Source organism: Cyprinodon variegatus, unplaced genomic scaffold (assembly GCF_000732505.1).
Source record: "Cyprinodon variegatus isolate N-32 unplaced genomic scaffold, C_variegatus-1.0 Scaffold32, whole genome shotgun sequence".
Taxonomy (NCBI): domain Eukaryota; kingdom Metazoa; phylum Chordata; class Actinopteri; order Cyprinodontiformes; family Cyprinodontidae; genus Cyprinodon; species Cyprinodon variegatus.
Genome location: NW_015150485.1, coordinates 1,066,286 through 1,082,658, shown reverse-complemented (window position 1 = coordinate 1,082,658; position 16,373 = coordinate 1,066,286). Strand labels below are relative to the sequence as shown.

Below are 16,373 nucleotides of genomic sequence, written 5' to 3'. Positions count from 1 at the left end.
AACTCATACTTTACATTCTTCCATCTTTGCTTCTATGTGTCTTTCCTTCAGTACTTCATTTCTGTCTTCCACACTGATGTTCTGGGATTTAAAAGGTTGTTTAGTAAACACAGATTTTCACTCTTCCAGAGGGGAAAAAGAATGTTTTTTCTTCTATAAATGTAATTAGGATTCAATATTTCCCAGCTGTTCAGGGGGGAGGGGGAAAGCAGAAGCTGTGCTCGTCCGACTGAAATGGTTTCCCTTTAAATCCATGAAGCATAGGTGGGAATAGTGCAATCATACAAAGAAAGAAATACCTGCTGGGAATATCATTTTTACTCTAATCATGTTGTGTCACACACAAACACAACAGCTATTTGGCTCCATTACATGATGCATAGCATATATTGATTGAATGTGAAACAGTACATTAATCATGCTAGATGCGTGATTCTAGGTCCTCGAATGATTTTCATATACTGTGCTATCGAAAGCAAAGCTCCAGTGGAAAAGCGCCTTAAGCAAACTCTAGGCAGTAACATTAAGGGAGATATCATGATTCTACTTCGCTGACAAAGAGACTCAGGGGAGCCGTCACTTTTAAGAACAATTACTTTGAGTAAAGAAAGAGTAATGAATGAAAGCTGCTTAGCTGACAGAAAGATTTCCCCAGATTTTTATGGCTGCTAAATTGTTATCAGATTTCTTCACTACCTTCTTTTAATTACTGTTATCCAAACGTCACCGACGATAAATGTACAGCAGAGAACGCCTTTAAGTTCAGAAGATCATTTTAATTTCTTGTATTCGTCTCACTGGGCTCTGAGGGGTTTCGTTTCTCTGCTTTTCCATTAAGCTGGAAAATTACAGGTTCATGTTAGCGAGTTAACTTGGACCCATCAAATATTCAGAGGGTACAGTGTTTTTCCTTTTTTTCTTTCTTCCATCCAAGTTTACTGCTCTATCAGGGGGTTGGTAGTGCTTTGCTGGGTAGGGATAGATCAGCCGTTCCATTCCACATACAGTATATACTTTGAAATTCCCCTCATTTTTTTTTATATTTCTTCATCTCTCTATATGATTGAACACATTATAGCGCCCATATAATGCTCTGAGTGACCAATAAAAATGCCAAGTTATGTGACTTAATGACAACACAAAGCAATAGCTTTTAAGCTTTGCAGCAAAACACTTTAAAGGCGCCTAATTCAAAGCTTTCAACACTGACAGTTTTATTTGTCACGTAATCACTGCAAGTATTTAAGCTGCAGAGGACAATTTTAGAAATTGCTACAGTTTGCTACGCTGTGCTGTTATAGAGGAGCTTTGCACTCTAAAAAGAAAATGCAACACTAACTTGCATAAATTCCTTCAATTTAACAAGTAATTGTATTAAGTTTGGCCAAGTTCATTTCAGCTTTCGACTTATCTACTAAAAACACGAAGTTCGATCAACTTGATTCAATTACTTGTTACTAATTTACTAAGTTGGAGCAGCATCAGAAGAATCAGAATCAGTTTTTTTAGTCATTGTTCCTCAAGGTTAAAATACATTTTTTAGCAGCTCAAAACAATACAAAACAAAACAGTGCAGGCAAATAGTGCAATAAAAAGAAAATAAATGAATATTATAAGAAAAAAAGTTATGAAAAGAATATGCAGAATATTAAAGAAGAAAAAAATATATATGCAAGAATATTTACATAAAAACGAAGGCATTGCACATGAGAATACTGCACTAATACAGATGGGCTTGGAGAGCATTCATGTCCCGAATTTTCTGAATTGCTCTTTTGTTGAAATCACAAAACTCTCGGTAATTATTTGTTTTATTAATGTAATTGACCAACACAAACTGGAACATAATTATACGGTTCAAGGAAAATTTTTTTTTTTTTAATACTTTTTTCTTTTATTTGTATTAAACCCCCTTTACTCTGAAAGTTCTCAATAAATCTAGTTAAAAAAATTGCCTAAATAATTCAGAAAGTCCACCAGGCCTTAGAAAGTCAGTTAGAGATCATTAGAGGACATTAAGCATCATTAAAACCACAACAGAGCAAACTATCATAGGTGTACAAGTTTATCATGTAATAAAACTTATATTGCTTTGAACTGGCTGGCACTAGCAATTTAGAGGACAATGCAACCATTTAAAAAAAAAAGGTTCTTTAGTTTGATTATCCAAAAAGTAATCTTTTATTTAAGCCTGAATCCAATATATGAACAAATACTACTTTGAAAGTAATAGCCACAAGGTTAACCTGTCCCAGCCAGTAATTTGCAAACTGAATGAATTAATTATTTAGTATTGCCCTGAACTTCCAACAAATATGTTTTTTTTATGTTTTCTTAAATCATTGTGGATTTTCATTTTCAATTAAACAAATGTGATGCATGTTTTAGTCACAAAACTCAGACCTAAAACTTTGCTGTTCACTGTTTAATATATACATCAATTTGAAGGCTGCGACATCGTCATGCAGTTGCTCCATCTGTTTCCCTGTCTTCCTCTGACTCTTTATCAGTGTTTCAAGGTGTTGTCAGATTCAGGATCATCTTTCTCTCCCTCCCAAACATTCATTTCTTCTGTCTTAGATTTCTCATCCGTCAGCTCTCTAATTTTGTCTGCCTCTCCCTCCTACACTCTCAATCTTCCATGTTTTCATTTCATGCCTTACTCCTGCATATCAAACAAAACAGAAAAAACAACAACAAATTCATTCAAAAGTTTAAATTTTCTTGGTAAAAAGGAAAAAATATTCTTCCATTTTCATCCTTCTGAATAAATTTGACACATTTTTTTATCAGTAATCCATGGCTCAATGTACAGCTAAAAGATATTTGACTAATGTGCTGTAAATGAGCCACCCTAACTGTCTGGTTCCTTTTCTTTTTCTTCACACCTTTAGTGGGGTATTAGGTAAAAAGATGTGTTTGCAGGGTTGTAATGTGATGTCAAAACTCTGTTCCCGGTCGGTCTGTAATGAAAAATAACTCGCTACTCATGAGGCTGTCAAAAAAGAATGTCTTGGAATTTGGAAGATTGAATGCGGTGAAAAAGAGGGTGACAGCCATCTTTGGATGAGGGCATCCCCAATTAAGTCAGAATTTTAAGCAGTGCATGTTAGTTTTTCAGGGTCTTCTGTCATTCTGATTTGTGTGTGCTGCATTGTTAGAATTTTTTTTTGTTTTGAAGGACTGGGCGAAGGAGGAGTACAACGGTGGCTGCCCCGTCAATGTCATGGCGCCTGGTCTGCTCACGTATTACCAGCCGAGCCTCAGGAACCCCTGTGGCAGGTAATCGCCCCGCTGATGACAATCATAATCACACTTCTCCCTCTCCGGTATTTTTAAACACTTCTTCCTTTTTTGTATTCTCACTTGGACAAACATGGAGATGAGGAAAAAATACCAAATCTCCCTAAGTGAATCCTTTTTCTGAGATTTGTTAGGGAGCTCATTTTAAATGAGATCCATTCTTTCCTTGGTGACAGGTGAGTGTTGGTTGTTTCTATCTTTTCTTTTACAGCTGAAACCATTTCATAAGCTTCCTTACCTTGTAGCAAATGCACACCACTCATAGACATGAGACCTTCGGTTGTCTGGAATGATAACATGGATGTTCAGATAACAAAAAAAGGCAAGAGGTCATCAGCAGCTTTATTCTCAGGGGAAAATGTCCCATAATCCATTTCTAATGGCTTGTCCAAGGATACACAGAACTGAATAAACGAGAGCGACTGGAAGGTAAGGGGATTCAGGTAATGCATTTCTATAATGACATCTAGTCTACAGGGAGCAGGAGAAGCTCATTACATAACGTGAGCGAAACAGCAGCCAGGGGATGGCGACCCCCTCATTCGCATTCTGCCCTTGTATGAAAAATGGATTTCCAAGGATGTGCTGTGACCTTGACCAACTCCAACACAAGAAAAATACCTTATTTAATTGCTCGAGAAATGACTGCATTAGCCTGGAGATGTGCGGTTTGAATTGAGATCCTTTGTTTCTCATTAGAGGGTGCATTACGGTTTCTGTAATAAGCCTAATGGTCTTGGAGCTGGATGAGTCGTTGGACCGTTTGGCTCTGTGAGATGTTTACAGAGAACGAAAACACCTGTGGTATCTCATATTAATTCTCCTAATCCTTAGTCCTCAGTGACCCTGATTTAAGAAGTATGTTACTGATTTTTCTTTTTTAAATCTTTTTTATATGAAAGTCCACCCTAGCTTCACCTATTCAATTCAATTCAATTCAGTTTATGTATATAGCGCCAAATTCACAACACAAGTCATCTCAAGGCACTTTACAGTTCAACCAGATCAGACAGTCAAATTGATGCAAAGTTTTCTATCTAAGGAAAACCAGTTGATTGCATTGACTCAAATACAATCCCTCACACTAAGCATGCTTGTAGCGACAGTGGAGAGGAAAAACTCCCTTTTAACAGGAAGAAACCTCCAGCAGAACCAGGTTCGGTGTGAGCGGCCATCTGCTGAGGCCGACTGGGGTTCAAGGAGACAGAAGCAGAGACACAAAAGGCAACTGTAAAAGGCGGCCCCGTCCAGGAAACACACAGCCAGGCAGACGAGCTCCGAGCCAGCTCCCATGCCAGAGGATGAAGAGAGCACATCCAGCCAGTCACAGTTAGAGAAACAGGATCACACTGGAAAACAGCCCGATCTCCAGGATCTATAAACAAGGGTGTTGATGGAAGCAGCACAGCTGATGTTTCTCTCCAGGATGGAGTCACAGCCAAACAGGAACAGACGAGGCAAAGCTACTCTGAGAAAAAGCAGAGAGAGCAGAATATTAGAGACCTAACAGATCTAACTAGAGAACTAACAGATTCTGCAGAATAGGAGAATAGAGAGAGAATGAAGCAGAATGAGGAAATGGGGGTCCCTATGTCCTCCAAAAGTCTAAACCTATAGCAGCATAACTACAGAGATAGTTCGGGATAACCTGAGCGACTCTAACTATAAGCTTTATCAAAAAGGAAAGTTTTAAGCCTAGTCTTTAAAGTAGACAGGGTGTCTGCCTCACGGACTAAAACTGGTAGTTGGTTCCACACACACCTAGATTTGCAGGTTCACTTCACAGCATTTAGATAAAAAAAATGCTCAATGTCTTTAAATCTAAGGACAATCCAGTGCAAAAACCTAATTTTCCTTGTTTCAAGATTTGCAATAATGGCTATAAATACATGCATTACTACCATGCCGTAAGTCCATGGTGATTGTTGTACCATGAGAAACTGTTCAAGGGAAACATTTTTTTCTCTTTAACATTTTTTTTTTCGCCTTTTAAAATTTTTTTTTGTCAAACTATTAAATAATGATTCCCTTTATTAAGGGAGAATGTTCATTTCACAAAACACACCTAATTTAATAAAGTAATACCCACTAAAACTAATAATTGGTGTGCTTCGATTGGCATCAACAGAACTGCCATAAAGCGTTCGTTGTAAACCAAGAATGAGTTTGGACCGCTCTACGTTGTAGACTCTAAACCTTTTCGCTTTTGACCCACATAACCGTACCTGAGTCGACTCATGACCTAAACTACTGGTTGATCATACAAATATTTCTATAAAATAATTCAACACCCTGATAATCCTCCTGTTCAAAGTCAATGTCTTCCATAATTTTGATCCCCAATACCTCTCAGATCTCCCTCACGTTGCTTCCCCATCTTGAATCCTTACAGTAGGTCTTCCTCATCCATTCACCTTATTGAGGCTCCTTCGCCTCCTCACCATGGAGAACAAAGCTTTCTGCCACTCTGCCCCTAAACTCTGAAATTCACTCCATTCTCATATTTGCAATACTTATTCTTTACCTCAGTTTAAATCAAGGCTAAAAACGTATCTTCTTAGGACCGAATACCTCCACTGATTGCCTTTCATGTTTTTAATAATAATGTTTATTATGTTTGTTGTACAGTTCCCTTGGGGGTTCTTTTTATAGTCTCTTTAAATAAAATGTATTTTTTATTATATTAAACCATTAATATTACATAAAAAAGGAGCGTCAACAGACAAAATAGTTGATTTAGTCAGTTTTTAAGTGATGATTTTGTATGTTTAAGCACAATGTGTTACGCAACGCTGGGGGGTTTTGCAGGGATCCCTTTTGCATCCTGCATGGTGAATAGACGGCTTGGATCGGCTGCAGTGGCAAATGATTTCTTGAGATCCAACTATATCAGCAAAATTCTGGCAGCTTTCATTTCTCATGATCTGATTCGCATCAAGTAACATTTGCTACTTGTTTATCTGTAGTTCATGGCTGAAATCGAACACACTAAGCTATTCATTCACAGGCCCTCCTGTGGTTGGTGTACTTTTAAAACAGCTGTTTTCTTTACAAGTCTGTCACCACCAAAAAATGTCACAAGATGTCATGGCCTTGTGGTTTGCATCAAACTCAAATACAGTGAATTTTTGACTTTATTCAGTGTTGCTTGCTTGACATAACTTTGTTAGAATCAAGTGCTTACAGCAATAGTCTTCTATAATATATTTACAGTATGTATAGACCAGGTGGATTTAATTTATTGCTCTTTCTTTAGATAAAATCGTTATAGCAGTTTGTGCCTTTTACATGATATCGATAGATATCTTTGCCTCAATATCTAAACACCATCAGCAGACTGAGATACTGTACCACAGCTTAGGAAAAAATATATCCTTAGTAACCTTTTTCTACAAGGTTACAGAGCTATGCTTTAAATACAAAGAGAAAGAGCTCCACTGGGCTCCAAAATACATGCAGGCCTCTAAATGCATCCAGACTATAACAGTCAAGGTCTCCCAAGTGAGGTGCAAGCAAAATGAAATACACTGAGCCAAGAGATAAAGCCTTCACATGGAATGGGCAACAGCTGCTAAATGTTGCACAACCTTTTTTACAGATTCACCACTGAAAATTATTCATCCTCAAATTTGCATGTGATACTTAAAGCACATTGCTTTCATGACAACACATTTATTGCCATGCATAGAAATGTAAATACATTAAAATTAAATATGGTAATGGTTTTTTACAGGGTGTGAAGAAGTAAAAATATGAAAAGCATTAGTAGGAAGCTATGAAGGAAATGGATTAGGATTTATTTTTTAGGTTATTTTTCCCCAAATTAAAAGTTGCACATAATTTAAAAACATAAAATAAATTAAAACTTTTCTAGTTGATTTTATTAAGGGAAATATAAAACCAACATATCCACTAGTGATGTAGTCAGATTGGCATGATTCAATACTAATGAATTATCTGCTACTAACCGCATTTTCTCAGAAAACTAAAATTATTTTTTACATGCTGATCCAGGCTTTGTTACTGCCAAATAGATTAGATTGAGAAATGACCCGTTGGTCACATAACTCCTCCTCCAATGTGTGGTGCCTGCGTCATCTTTGTTATTAGATGCTACTGTCGGGTAGCGACAGCCTATGGAGACAGTAGGCCGCTGTGACAGCAAATCCCATAATGCTATAATGCATAATTCTAGATATACCTGGGGTATATATCTCTTTCTTTTCTTTTCATACACTTTTTAGGCACTTTTTCTCTTACGACCCTCGGCCATTTTAAAAGAACCTCAGTAAAAAAGGTCATCTTCAATGACTGTCTGTAGCTCACCTCAGATTTCTTAACCTGACTCCGCCAGATGGATTTGCTTCACATATCCATCTGGAAACCTTCCGTTGAAGTAATTTTGGGAAGGGGCGAAAATACTGGTTAGCTGATTGGCCTATGTTGGTGATAGACGGGCCAAATAAACCAATCAGATCAACGAAGCATATGACGTACTAACAGAGCGACGACGAAAACACAACCACAAGCCAGGCACAAGCCAATTGATAGATCAAACTCTTGCCGAAACCAGTCGAGAGAAGAGCAAATACATCCTTTCCTCTGAGAAAAGCCTTCAGAGCAGTGTTTTGCTTTTCTTTCAGTGAAGAAATACTCTGTAATTCCGATAAAACTTGCTCGATAGCCACGCTGACGCTAGTTTCATCGGCTGAAGCCGCCATGTTCTTTAGACTGAACTGTTGCGCTTCTCGTTGAGTCACACCTCAACCCGCCTCAAAGCCAACACTGATTGGACGTTCGTTTGGTGAACTGCTCCAAATTTTCTTTAACGGAAAGTAGCCAGACTTGCGAGATCAGGATGGTCTCACGATGCTACAAATTTATGTCTGAATGTGCACATGCGCAGAAAAAGATTGCTAACTGGGAATGAGCACATAGGATGGCCTTACCTAAACATTTCAGCAGAATGGCAATTAGCAGGATCACTCATTAAGAGGATCCACCCGGACATAGTGTAAATGATCGTCCTCTATACCTTTAAGGAAAAAAAACTTCCAATAATTAAGAAACACACAGTACTTTTGTTTGTATAGTTTTCTACACCTGCTGCTCACATTGTAAGCCATAATATCCTCTTAGACCAGAGGTCCGACGACAGTGTCTAACTTCACTTGCGCTACTTCTCCTGTTAATATGGTAAAGCCATCCGGAGCGACCGGACCAGGCTACACGTGATACAAATTAGCCAATGAGCCGTGTCAGTCTGGGTTACTGCGGCAAGCTACTTTAAGACACAGGAGGCAAGACTTTCCCAAGCAGTGGGATAGAAGGAGAATACACGAAGTAAGTACACGGAGTGCAGGAAGAACTACGGTGAACTGGTGAAAGAAAAATGAAACGGTGTGCTCAAAGATGACCCTGCACATTTAGTGTATGTTTGGCTCAACCTACTGCTATGAAGCAGGATTCTCCACCATCACCATAATTTAAAATAAATATGGATCCAAGCTCACGAATGAGCACCTTGATATGTGCTTGAGAATGGCTTTGTCGCCATTCAAACCCAGGTTTAAAGCCTTATAGGACAGCATTAAGCCAACTTCTCTCATTAAGCCATAAAAAAATAAAAAAAAAAGGTCTGTTCACTTGTTCTATAAAATATGTAAATCAGGAAATTGTCTATATATCAAAGTGAACGATTGTTGTTCTCTACTTCAAAAAGCACTTCAGATTTTAAAATGGATTTTTTTTTATTTAATAACATGGATGCATAAAAACCATATTTTATTTCACTGTTAAATTCTGATTAAAATAACATAATTAAAAATGTCTCCAGACCTTTACTGGTTGATGATTTTCTTTATTCGGACCCCGCTGATTTTTAATTGATTACCCCTGTCTTAGACCAATCAGTACCAACCCAGAATGGAGAAAACTGGATTTACTCAAAAACAGCATTCTAGAAAGTGCTGTAAAATACTCAACACAGAATACATGTAAACTATCTGCACATGATTAGAATAATAATCAGCAAGGAACTAACAAACACACACACAGATGCCAGGGTGCTGATGGTAGCAGCTTGTTCCTGCCTCAGGGCATGTGAACCACTCACATTCAAGAGAAATGATTTTCTTTTTATCATTCGTTGTGTTTGCAGATGGAAGAAAATATTTGCACTGCAGTTATTAAGATATCACAACTAGATTTGGTCTCGGGTGCATTCTGTACACTTTAACAGGCATTGATTGAGTCAAACCGACCTCAAAGGGAAATCAGTAAAAAGCGAACCAATCTTAATAAGAATTGATCCACGCTATCAAAACATGTCATCACTTTTGATATATACTATCGAAGCAGGAAGTTCTGCAAAGTTCCACTAGACTAAGGCTCTATTAATTTTTACTTTACTAGCAGCAAGCTGCATAATGCTTTGCTTTAAGAAGACCACAAACTGTCATAAAGAACTTTAAAGGTCCTATGCATTTTAGTTTCTGATTTTTACAAAGAAAGTTATTGAATTTTTACTACATTTACAAATGAAAAAAAATCATGAAGTACGCTGCATAGAAATGTAAGACTATAAGGAAGGAAAAAGGTCCTAGTAAATGTAATAGTGCAATTGAATCAAACTAACATGGAAAATGATAAATCCTGATTTATTTAAATCGGAATTTGAATGTATTCAGCTTCACAGGAAACTAATTATGCACTTTTTGTGTATTTTTACAAGCACCAGTATAATATTGTTTGGTATCCTGTGTAATAGACACAAACTAAAAGTCATAAAGTGGACTTTGAGTCATGGACTTAAATGTTTTGACACTTAAAATCCGAAAGATGATATGCATTACTATTTAGTCCCTCTTTTAATTAGCAACCCTTTAAGTCCAGAGGTTCAATATGATGCTTTTAAAAACCAACAAGGTAGTTTTTGTCGTCCACTCTGCTGTAATTCAATCATTGTAAAAGTTTCAGACATTTGTTGGAGAAGAACATGGCAAGACACACAAAAAAAGGATTTGCTCCTGACCTGTGTCTATTACTTTAAAACTAATTAAGAGTAAAACTCTTTCTGGCCGAGGGCAGCTGGATGGAGATTGGAGGGTAAAGGTGATGTGTGTTTTCCTATAGGTGGCAAACTAATTAATATAATGAGTTACAAAAACTAATGAAAAGAAACTGCAGTTGCTGTAGTGATAGAGCAGCTGATTAACTGGATGCTAAATGTTTTAGTTTTTAAGATGTTTGACTTATGGCCTGGCTCATACAGGTATTCATACTGTTGTGCCATTACACAGATAGATTGTATACATGCTGCATGTTTAAGCTGTATGGGATTGCAAGCTTTTCCTGAACTTCTTACTGGAAACAATTGAACCTGGGATAGGCAATTCCCACTGGTGATTTCTCATTAAATACAAGCGAGGCTAAACCTCCCCAGTCAGTTTGTAAAATAATTGGTCAAAACCCTATTTTTAAACTAAATTAAGTCATTAAACTGCATTAAATGTGCGCTAAAATGCGCTTATTTTCTTTAGTATGTTGTGCATTAATCAGCTGTTGGATGCAATCTCTGCTCTAGAGCTGCCTGTAGGTATCAAAAGAAATCCCCCTTGAAGCTTGAGCCTCTGTGCATTGAAGCAACCGGTGAGAAAGCATAGCCGAGATTGAATAACACGCAAAAATCTATCATTTTCAGTCAGGCTAAGCCTCTTATGGGGCGTGTAGAGCACGGACGGGCCATTAAGCTGGCTTCTTGATGCTGATTGGCTGAATATGTTTAATATGTTTAAAGACAGACTTAGGGGAGGTTTTCTTCACAATACTCAGAAGAGAGTTTCATTCATTCAGGACAGTCGACTTTCCCTGAGCTTTTGCCGTGATTTTAGATTACTTCATATCTATTTTATCCCATTGTTGTGATGTGTTTTATTTTTGTTAATGAAATATGTAACATTTAGATTTAATTTCCACCATTGAGCTTCCCCTGTTACAGAAATCAGCCGGCAATGACAATTCCAGTCCTTGAGGCCTGGTGTCCTGACACTTTTAGATGTGGCCCTGCTCCAACACATTGAATCAAATATTTAGATGATTACCAGGACCCTTGAGAACCTGCATACTGAGGATATAATTTAGCTCTTCGATTCAGGTCTGCCAGACCAGCGACACACACTTTTTCACAAACAATAAACATCAATTTATTTTAACAGGAATTTATTAGAGCAACACAAAGCAATCCATAATTGTGCTGATAATGAAAATTGGGGGAATTTAAATCTCTCCCCTAGACTCAATTTTTTTGCCGTCTCTTTTTAGCTTAATCAATTTTCTATCAACAATGACCAGATTTTCTGCTGCTATAAAGCGTTCCTCGCAGCATGTGGCTGCCAGCTCCCATGCCTCGCTGTGGGGACAGTGTGTTCCAGGTGTTTTTTCAGTATTAGTTTTCCTCTATGTATACTTTTTCCACTAAAGTTGTATTTTGGTCTCATCTGATCAGAGCAGCAGGTTCTTTTACAGGTTTGTGTCTCTTTGTTATACAGTGGCACAATAAAGTATGGTAACACTTTACAATAACCTTCAAAACCATCATTTATAAATGGCAAAGATAACAGATTGTTCAATAATGTTTGATAATCATTTATAAACTGCATCTAAACCATTTCTAAAAGTTAAATAGATCATATTGCCCTGCCATTTTAGCTTATCCCTAACCCTAACATGAACTTAAGACCTGAACCTAGCCTTTATTTTTTATTTAACTTGCTGTCATGTTGGACTCACCCTAACCCTACCATCAGTGAGCTTTATACCTTAATGCATTATCTATTAACATTTTATAAAGGGCTTTATATGCAGATATAAATGAATCAAGTATTAATAAACTATTCATTGATATTCATAAATTGTCTCTTTACCATTTATTAATGACGGGGTTGATGGTTATTGTAAAGTATAACCAAACGTATTTAGTCAGCCACTGATTGTGCAGGTTCTCTAACATAGAAATAAAGGAGATTTGTAATTTTTATTATGGCCATCTATCAACTATGATGGACAAAATGAGGAAAAAAAATCGGGAAATCACCAATTTTTTAAAAATTATTTAAGATGGAAAATAAGTATTTAGTCATAAACAGCCATTCAACTCAACACTTTGCAGTATTACCTTTTGTTGGAAGTATTTAGTCCCATTCCTCCTTACAGATCTTCTTTAGAACAATGGTATTTTGGGATAGAGGGAGATTATCAGTAGTGTTTGAGGGTCAGACATGTTGCTTGTTTTTGGGTGACCGAATACTTATTTTCCACCATACTTTACAAATAAATTCTTTGAAAATCCTTCCACTGGAAAAACTATCTAAAAATTAGCAAAAATGTCTTAAATTAAGTGTATTTACTCTTAATTTGAGCAGGTAAATGAGATGATTTGCCAATGGAATGAGTATTTTTACTCTTAAAATTAGATATTCGGATAAAATACACTTGAAATAAGACAATGCAATTGTGTTTTCTTATTGTAAATGTAAAGTGTCTTATTCCATTGGCAACGTGTCTCACTTACCTCCTCAATTCAAGAACAAATGCACTTATTTTAGGAAAAAATTACTTGTCTAGATTTCAATTTTTTCCAGTGTTGATGTGATTACCTGGATTTTTTTCTCCTTCTCAATTGTTTCCTTATAGTTGAAGTGAACCTATGATGAAAATTAAAGACCTCGATTTTCTAATTAGGTGAGCTTGAACAAACAGTGGATAACTAAATACTTTTTGGCAAATACGGTATGAAGTCTTTATATTTCCACATATCCTTTGTCTCTTTCTTCCTGGAAAGTTCGTGGCTGTGAATGGGGCCCCTGTTGACCCATATGCTTGCTTTTCTGATGTTGTTTGATTTGGCTTCTTTATTCTAAACAGTGACTGTTATGTTGCCTCAGGTTCGCAGCATCATGTTTATGTCTGTAGCACTTGATGTCTAATAGCACTGACACCAAACCAAAGTAGAGCCATGTAATATATTGATAAATGGAGAGGCAGCATCTATGTTGTGCTTTTCTAGTGAGTAAGCCCCACAGCACTGAACAGGGTGAACCTATTTTGTTAAGCATGTAGGAAACAAATATAATAGAGAAAACAGTTAATGACCATATCAGATAGTAACTATTTTCAGTGATTAAAGTTTTATCTTCATGTTTATGTTTGGTCTGTTTTGTTAGGACTGTCCTTACAAAAAAGGACTGCATAAACAAAAGATAAAACACAAAATCTGAATAAAATGAACTCAAAACAATTTAAATTCTTTTAATGGAGCAAGATAGTAGTATAGTTTTGCTAGTCAAGATTTCTTAAAAATAGGAAAATAAAGCTTGATATTTCAAATGTAAGTTAAGTCCTAAAAGAGAAAAGATAATTTAACACTTTTAGATGTAACTTGGTTAGAACCAAATATGCAATGTAGGTTAATTTGATAATCAAATCTGGCCTCAGGTATAAATGTGTGTAGGCGTGTGTTGTTTTTTTGTTGTTGTTGCTGCATGTCTGTGTGGTGGCCCCATAATGGACCTGTTAGAGACAGATGTTAATTACAGTTTATTCTCGGCATAAAAAAGCTCATTTCATCTGACCTAGCCTCCTTTTCCATATTTACACGTGCGGACAAAACCGTGAAGCATAAATAAGGTCTTCTGTGCTAGTGGTTGCAAAGCAGGCAGGGCTTTTAATTTAACCTCTTGCTAGGTTTTATACATTACCCTACAAATGATAAAATCTGGTCCACTTGAGCAGAAATTGTAACTGTACACTTCTCTGACTGTGTTTCTAAACACTGCCTGTACATTATTATACTCAGACACTATAGTCTATTCTGTGATTCATTACTGCAAGACCGGGTGCATCCCAACTTCGATCAGTAATTTATAAAAAGGAAATTTAATCCTGTAGTCAAACAGTTTGTCTAAACAAATACTCTACTGGCATTATCAATGCAGCATTGCATGTCTGTTAACTGCTCAGGCTGAATCAGATGCAACCTCCAGCTCATCTTTTGTCTTTAATTTCCCTCCTAACAATAATCCTATAACAGTAAGGTTCTTTTTGAGCTTTAGGTCAGTCCAGCTCGCTGACAAGAAAGGTATGAAAATTTTATTGAGTCAGATGTTGTTTCTTTTCGACATGTGGGCAGGTGTCAAGTCCTGCTGTAAGGTAATATCAACATCTCTGTAAAGCTGTTACGTTTCCTGCTATAAGCTGCAATAACTTTGGACGTGATCAAACCATTGATAAGACACAGACCTGCACTAGAAAATTACATGACTCCAAAATCATCACTGATGTGGAAACTGGAAACCGGATTCCTTCTCACCACTTCCCAGACCAAAAGACTTATACAGTATATGAATAATATATTTTTCTTTTTTTTTCCCCAGCTCGAAAGACCCCAAGTAAGATGCTTTTTGAGATTCTATTACATGTGATTGGCCTAAAGAAATAATTAGGATGGTTCCAACCTGTCCTGAATTTGTCTGTCTGATTATACCTTGTAAATCTCCTCTAAACTCGTCTTTCTTTTTACAGTTATGTTAAGACTGCAGCTTATTTTTTATATTTTTTTTCTACTAGACTTTTCCCATCAACATAATTTTCTCTAATATTTATATGAACAGGAGTCTGATTAACTAGCATCTTTTTTAACCCTTTAAAGCCCGATCCAAGAATAAAACAAAACAGAAAATAATTTTTTTTGGTTTGAAGTCCTTATTTGGTCTTTTAAGAAAATATGTAAAAAAAAAAAACAGAAATACATTTTTGATATTAATAATTTATTACTATGCGATAAGTCAAGATTATTTTTTGTGAAGTCTTCTGCCCTCTGTTATCAGGTATATCTGATTGTGTACAATAGGATTTTGAGCAAAGTTTTTACCATTAAATTATGCAAAAGGTGTCAGACACAAAACATGTCAGAAACTGTATGTATCAAATACGATACATTTGGCATTACAGGGTTAATTTCCGTTTTGTATTTTTTAATCTGCTTGTGGATTGTGTCAGAAAAACTCTTGCATGTCAGCAGTTTTCTGCATAATTTGTGGAGCTTAACATCATAGTGTTCTGTAAATATTTTTTTATTTAGCTCATATAATATTCTAGTTTTTTGATAAAATGAAGTTTGGACCCTAATTGGCTAAAAACCAGAATGATAAACGTTAACAGAAAAAAAAAAAGAACTTAAAATGAATATTTCTATTTACGATTAATTTTATCATATTTGCTTAACTTAATTGAGGTTTATTATTTCTATTTCATTGAAATGCAATCCAGATTCTAGGATTTAAATATTTTCTGCTTTCTGGATTTACAGGATCCACTGGGCTGGCACTGAAACTGCAACGCAGTGGTGTGGCTATATGGACGGTGCGGTGCAAGCTGGCCAGCGAGCAGCTCTGGAGGTGCTGTCTGAAGTCTGCCATGTGGCTCTAACTGCAGAGGAGCAGGAAGCTCTGACCCAGGGTCAAACTATGAAGAGTAGCCCAAATGAAGCCCTTATGTCTAAACTTCTCCATCAGCTCCCAAGCAAATATTTGGTGATACCTACACTGACAATAAGTGCTGCTCTCCTGCTGGTTTGGAATCAGAATGTAGTGACTAAGGTCACATCCTACATGACATCTGCTCGTTAAACAGGCAGCCATGATTTAATGCTATTGTAAGAAAAACTTCAGGAGACGTGTCTTTTCCAACTTGTGGACTTAACAAAAACTTAAGTGCACTCACGGTGCTGGGTTTTTTCAGGGACACAAATGTTGTGTCTTACAATCTCTGTAGCTTCAATTTTAATGTTAGTGATTACAAAGTTTAGCTCCATGAACTGAAATGAATGTTTCTAAGAGGAAATTTATTTGCTGTCCTCAGAATTATACTTTTATTTACAGTAAGTAGAAAACTGAAAGAAAATGAAAAGACTTAGAAAGAATTGCAGAGAAAATACAAATTGTATATTAATCTTTCAATGATTACCAAATTTTTTATTTCAAGACATTTATTCATGGTAGGTGAATTAAAAT

General features: G+C 36.5%; 1 protein-coding gene across 1 annotated transcript in view; it reads left to right on the top strand.

The window, feature by feature from the left end:
- The window catches only part of LOC107102244 (probable flavin-containing monoamine oxidase A), a 94,164-nt gene extending 77,831 nt beyond the window's left edge, over positions 1-16,333 (top strand). Inside the window, exons 11-12 of the mRNA XM_015401461.1 lie at positions 3,182-3,282; positions 15,671-16,333. Coding sequence (XP_015256947.1) covers positions 3,182-3,282; positions 15,671-15,989 — 420 coding nt within the window. The 3' untranslated portion in view covers positions 15,990-16,333. The remainder of the gene's footprint in view (positions 1-3,181; positions 3,283-15,670) is intronic.
- Positions 16,334-16,373: the final 40 nt, after the last annotated feature.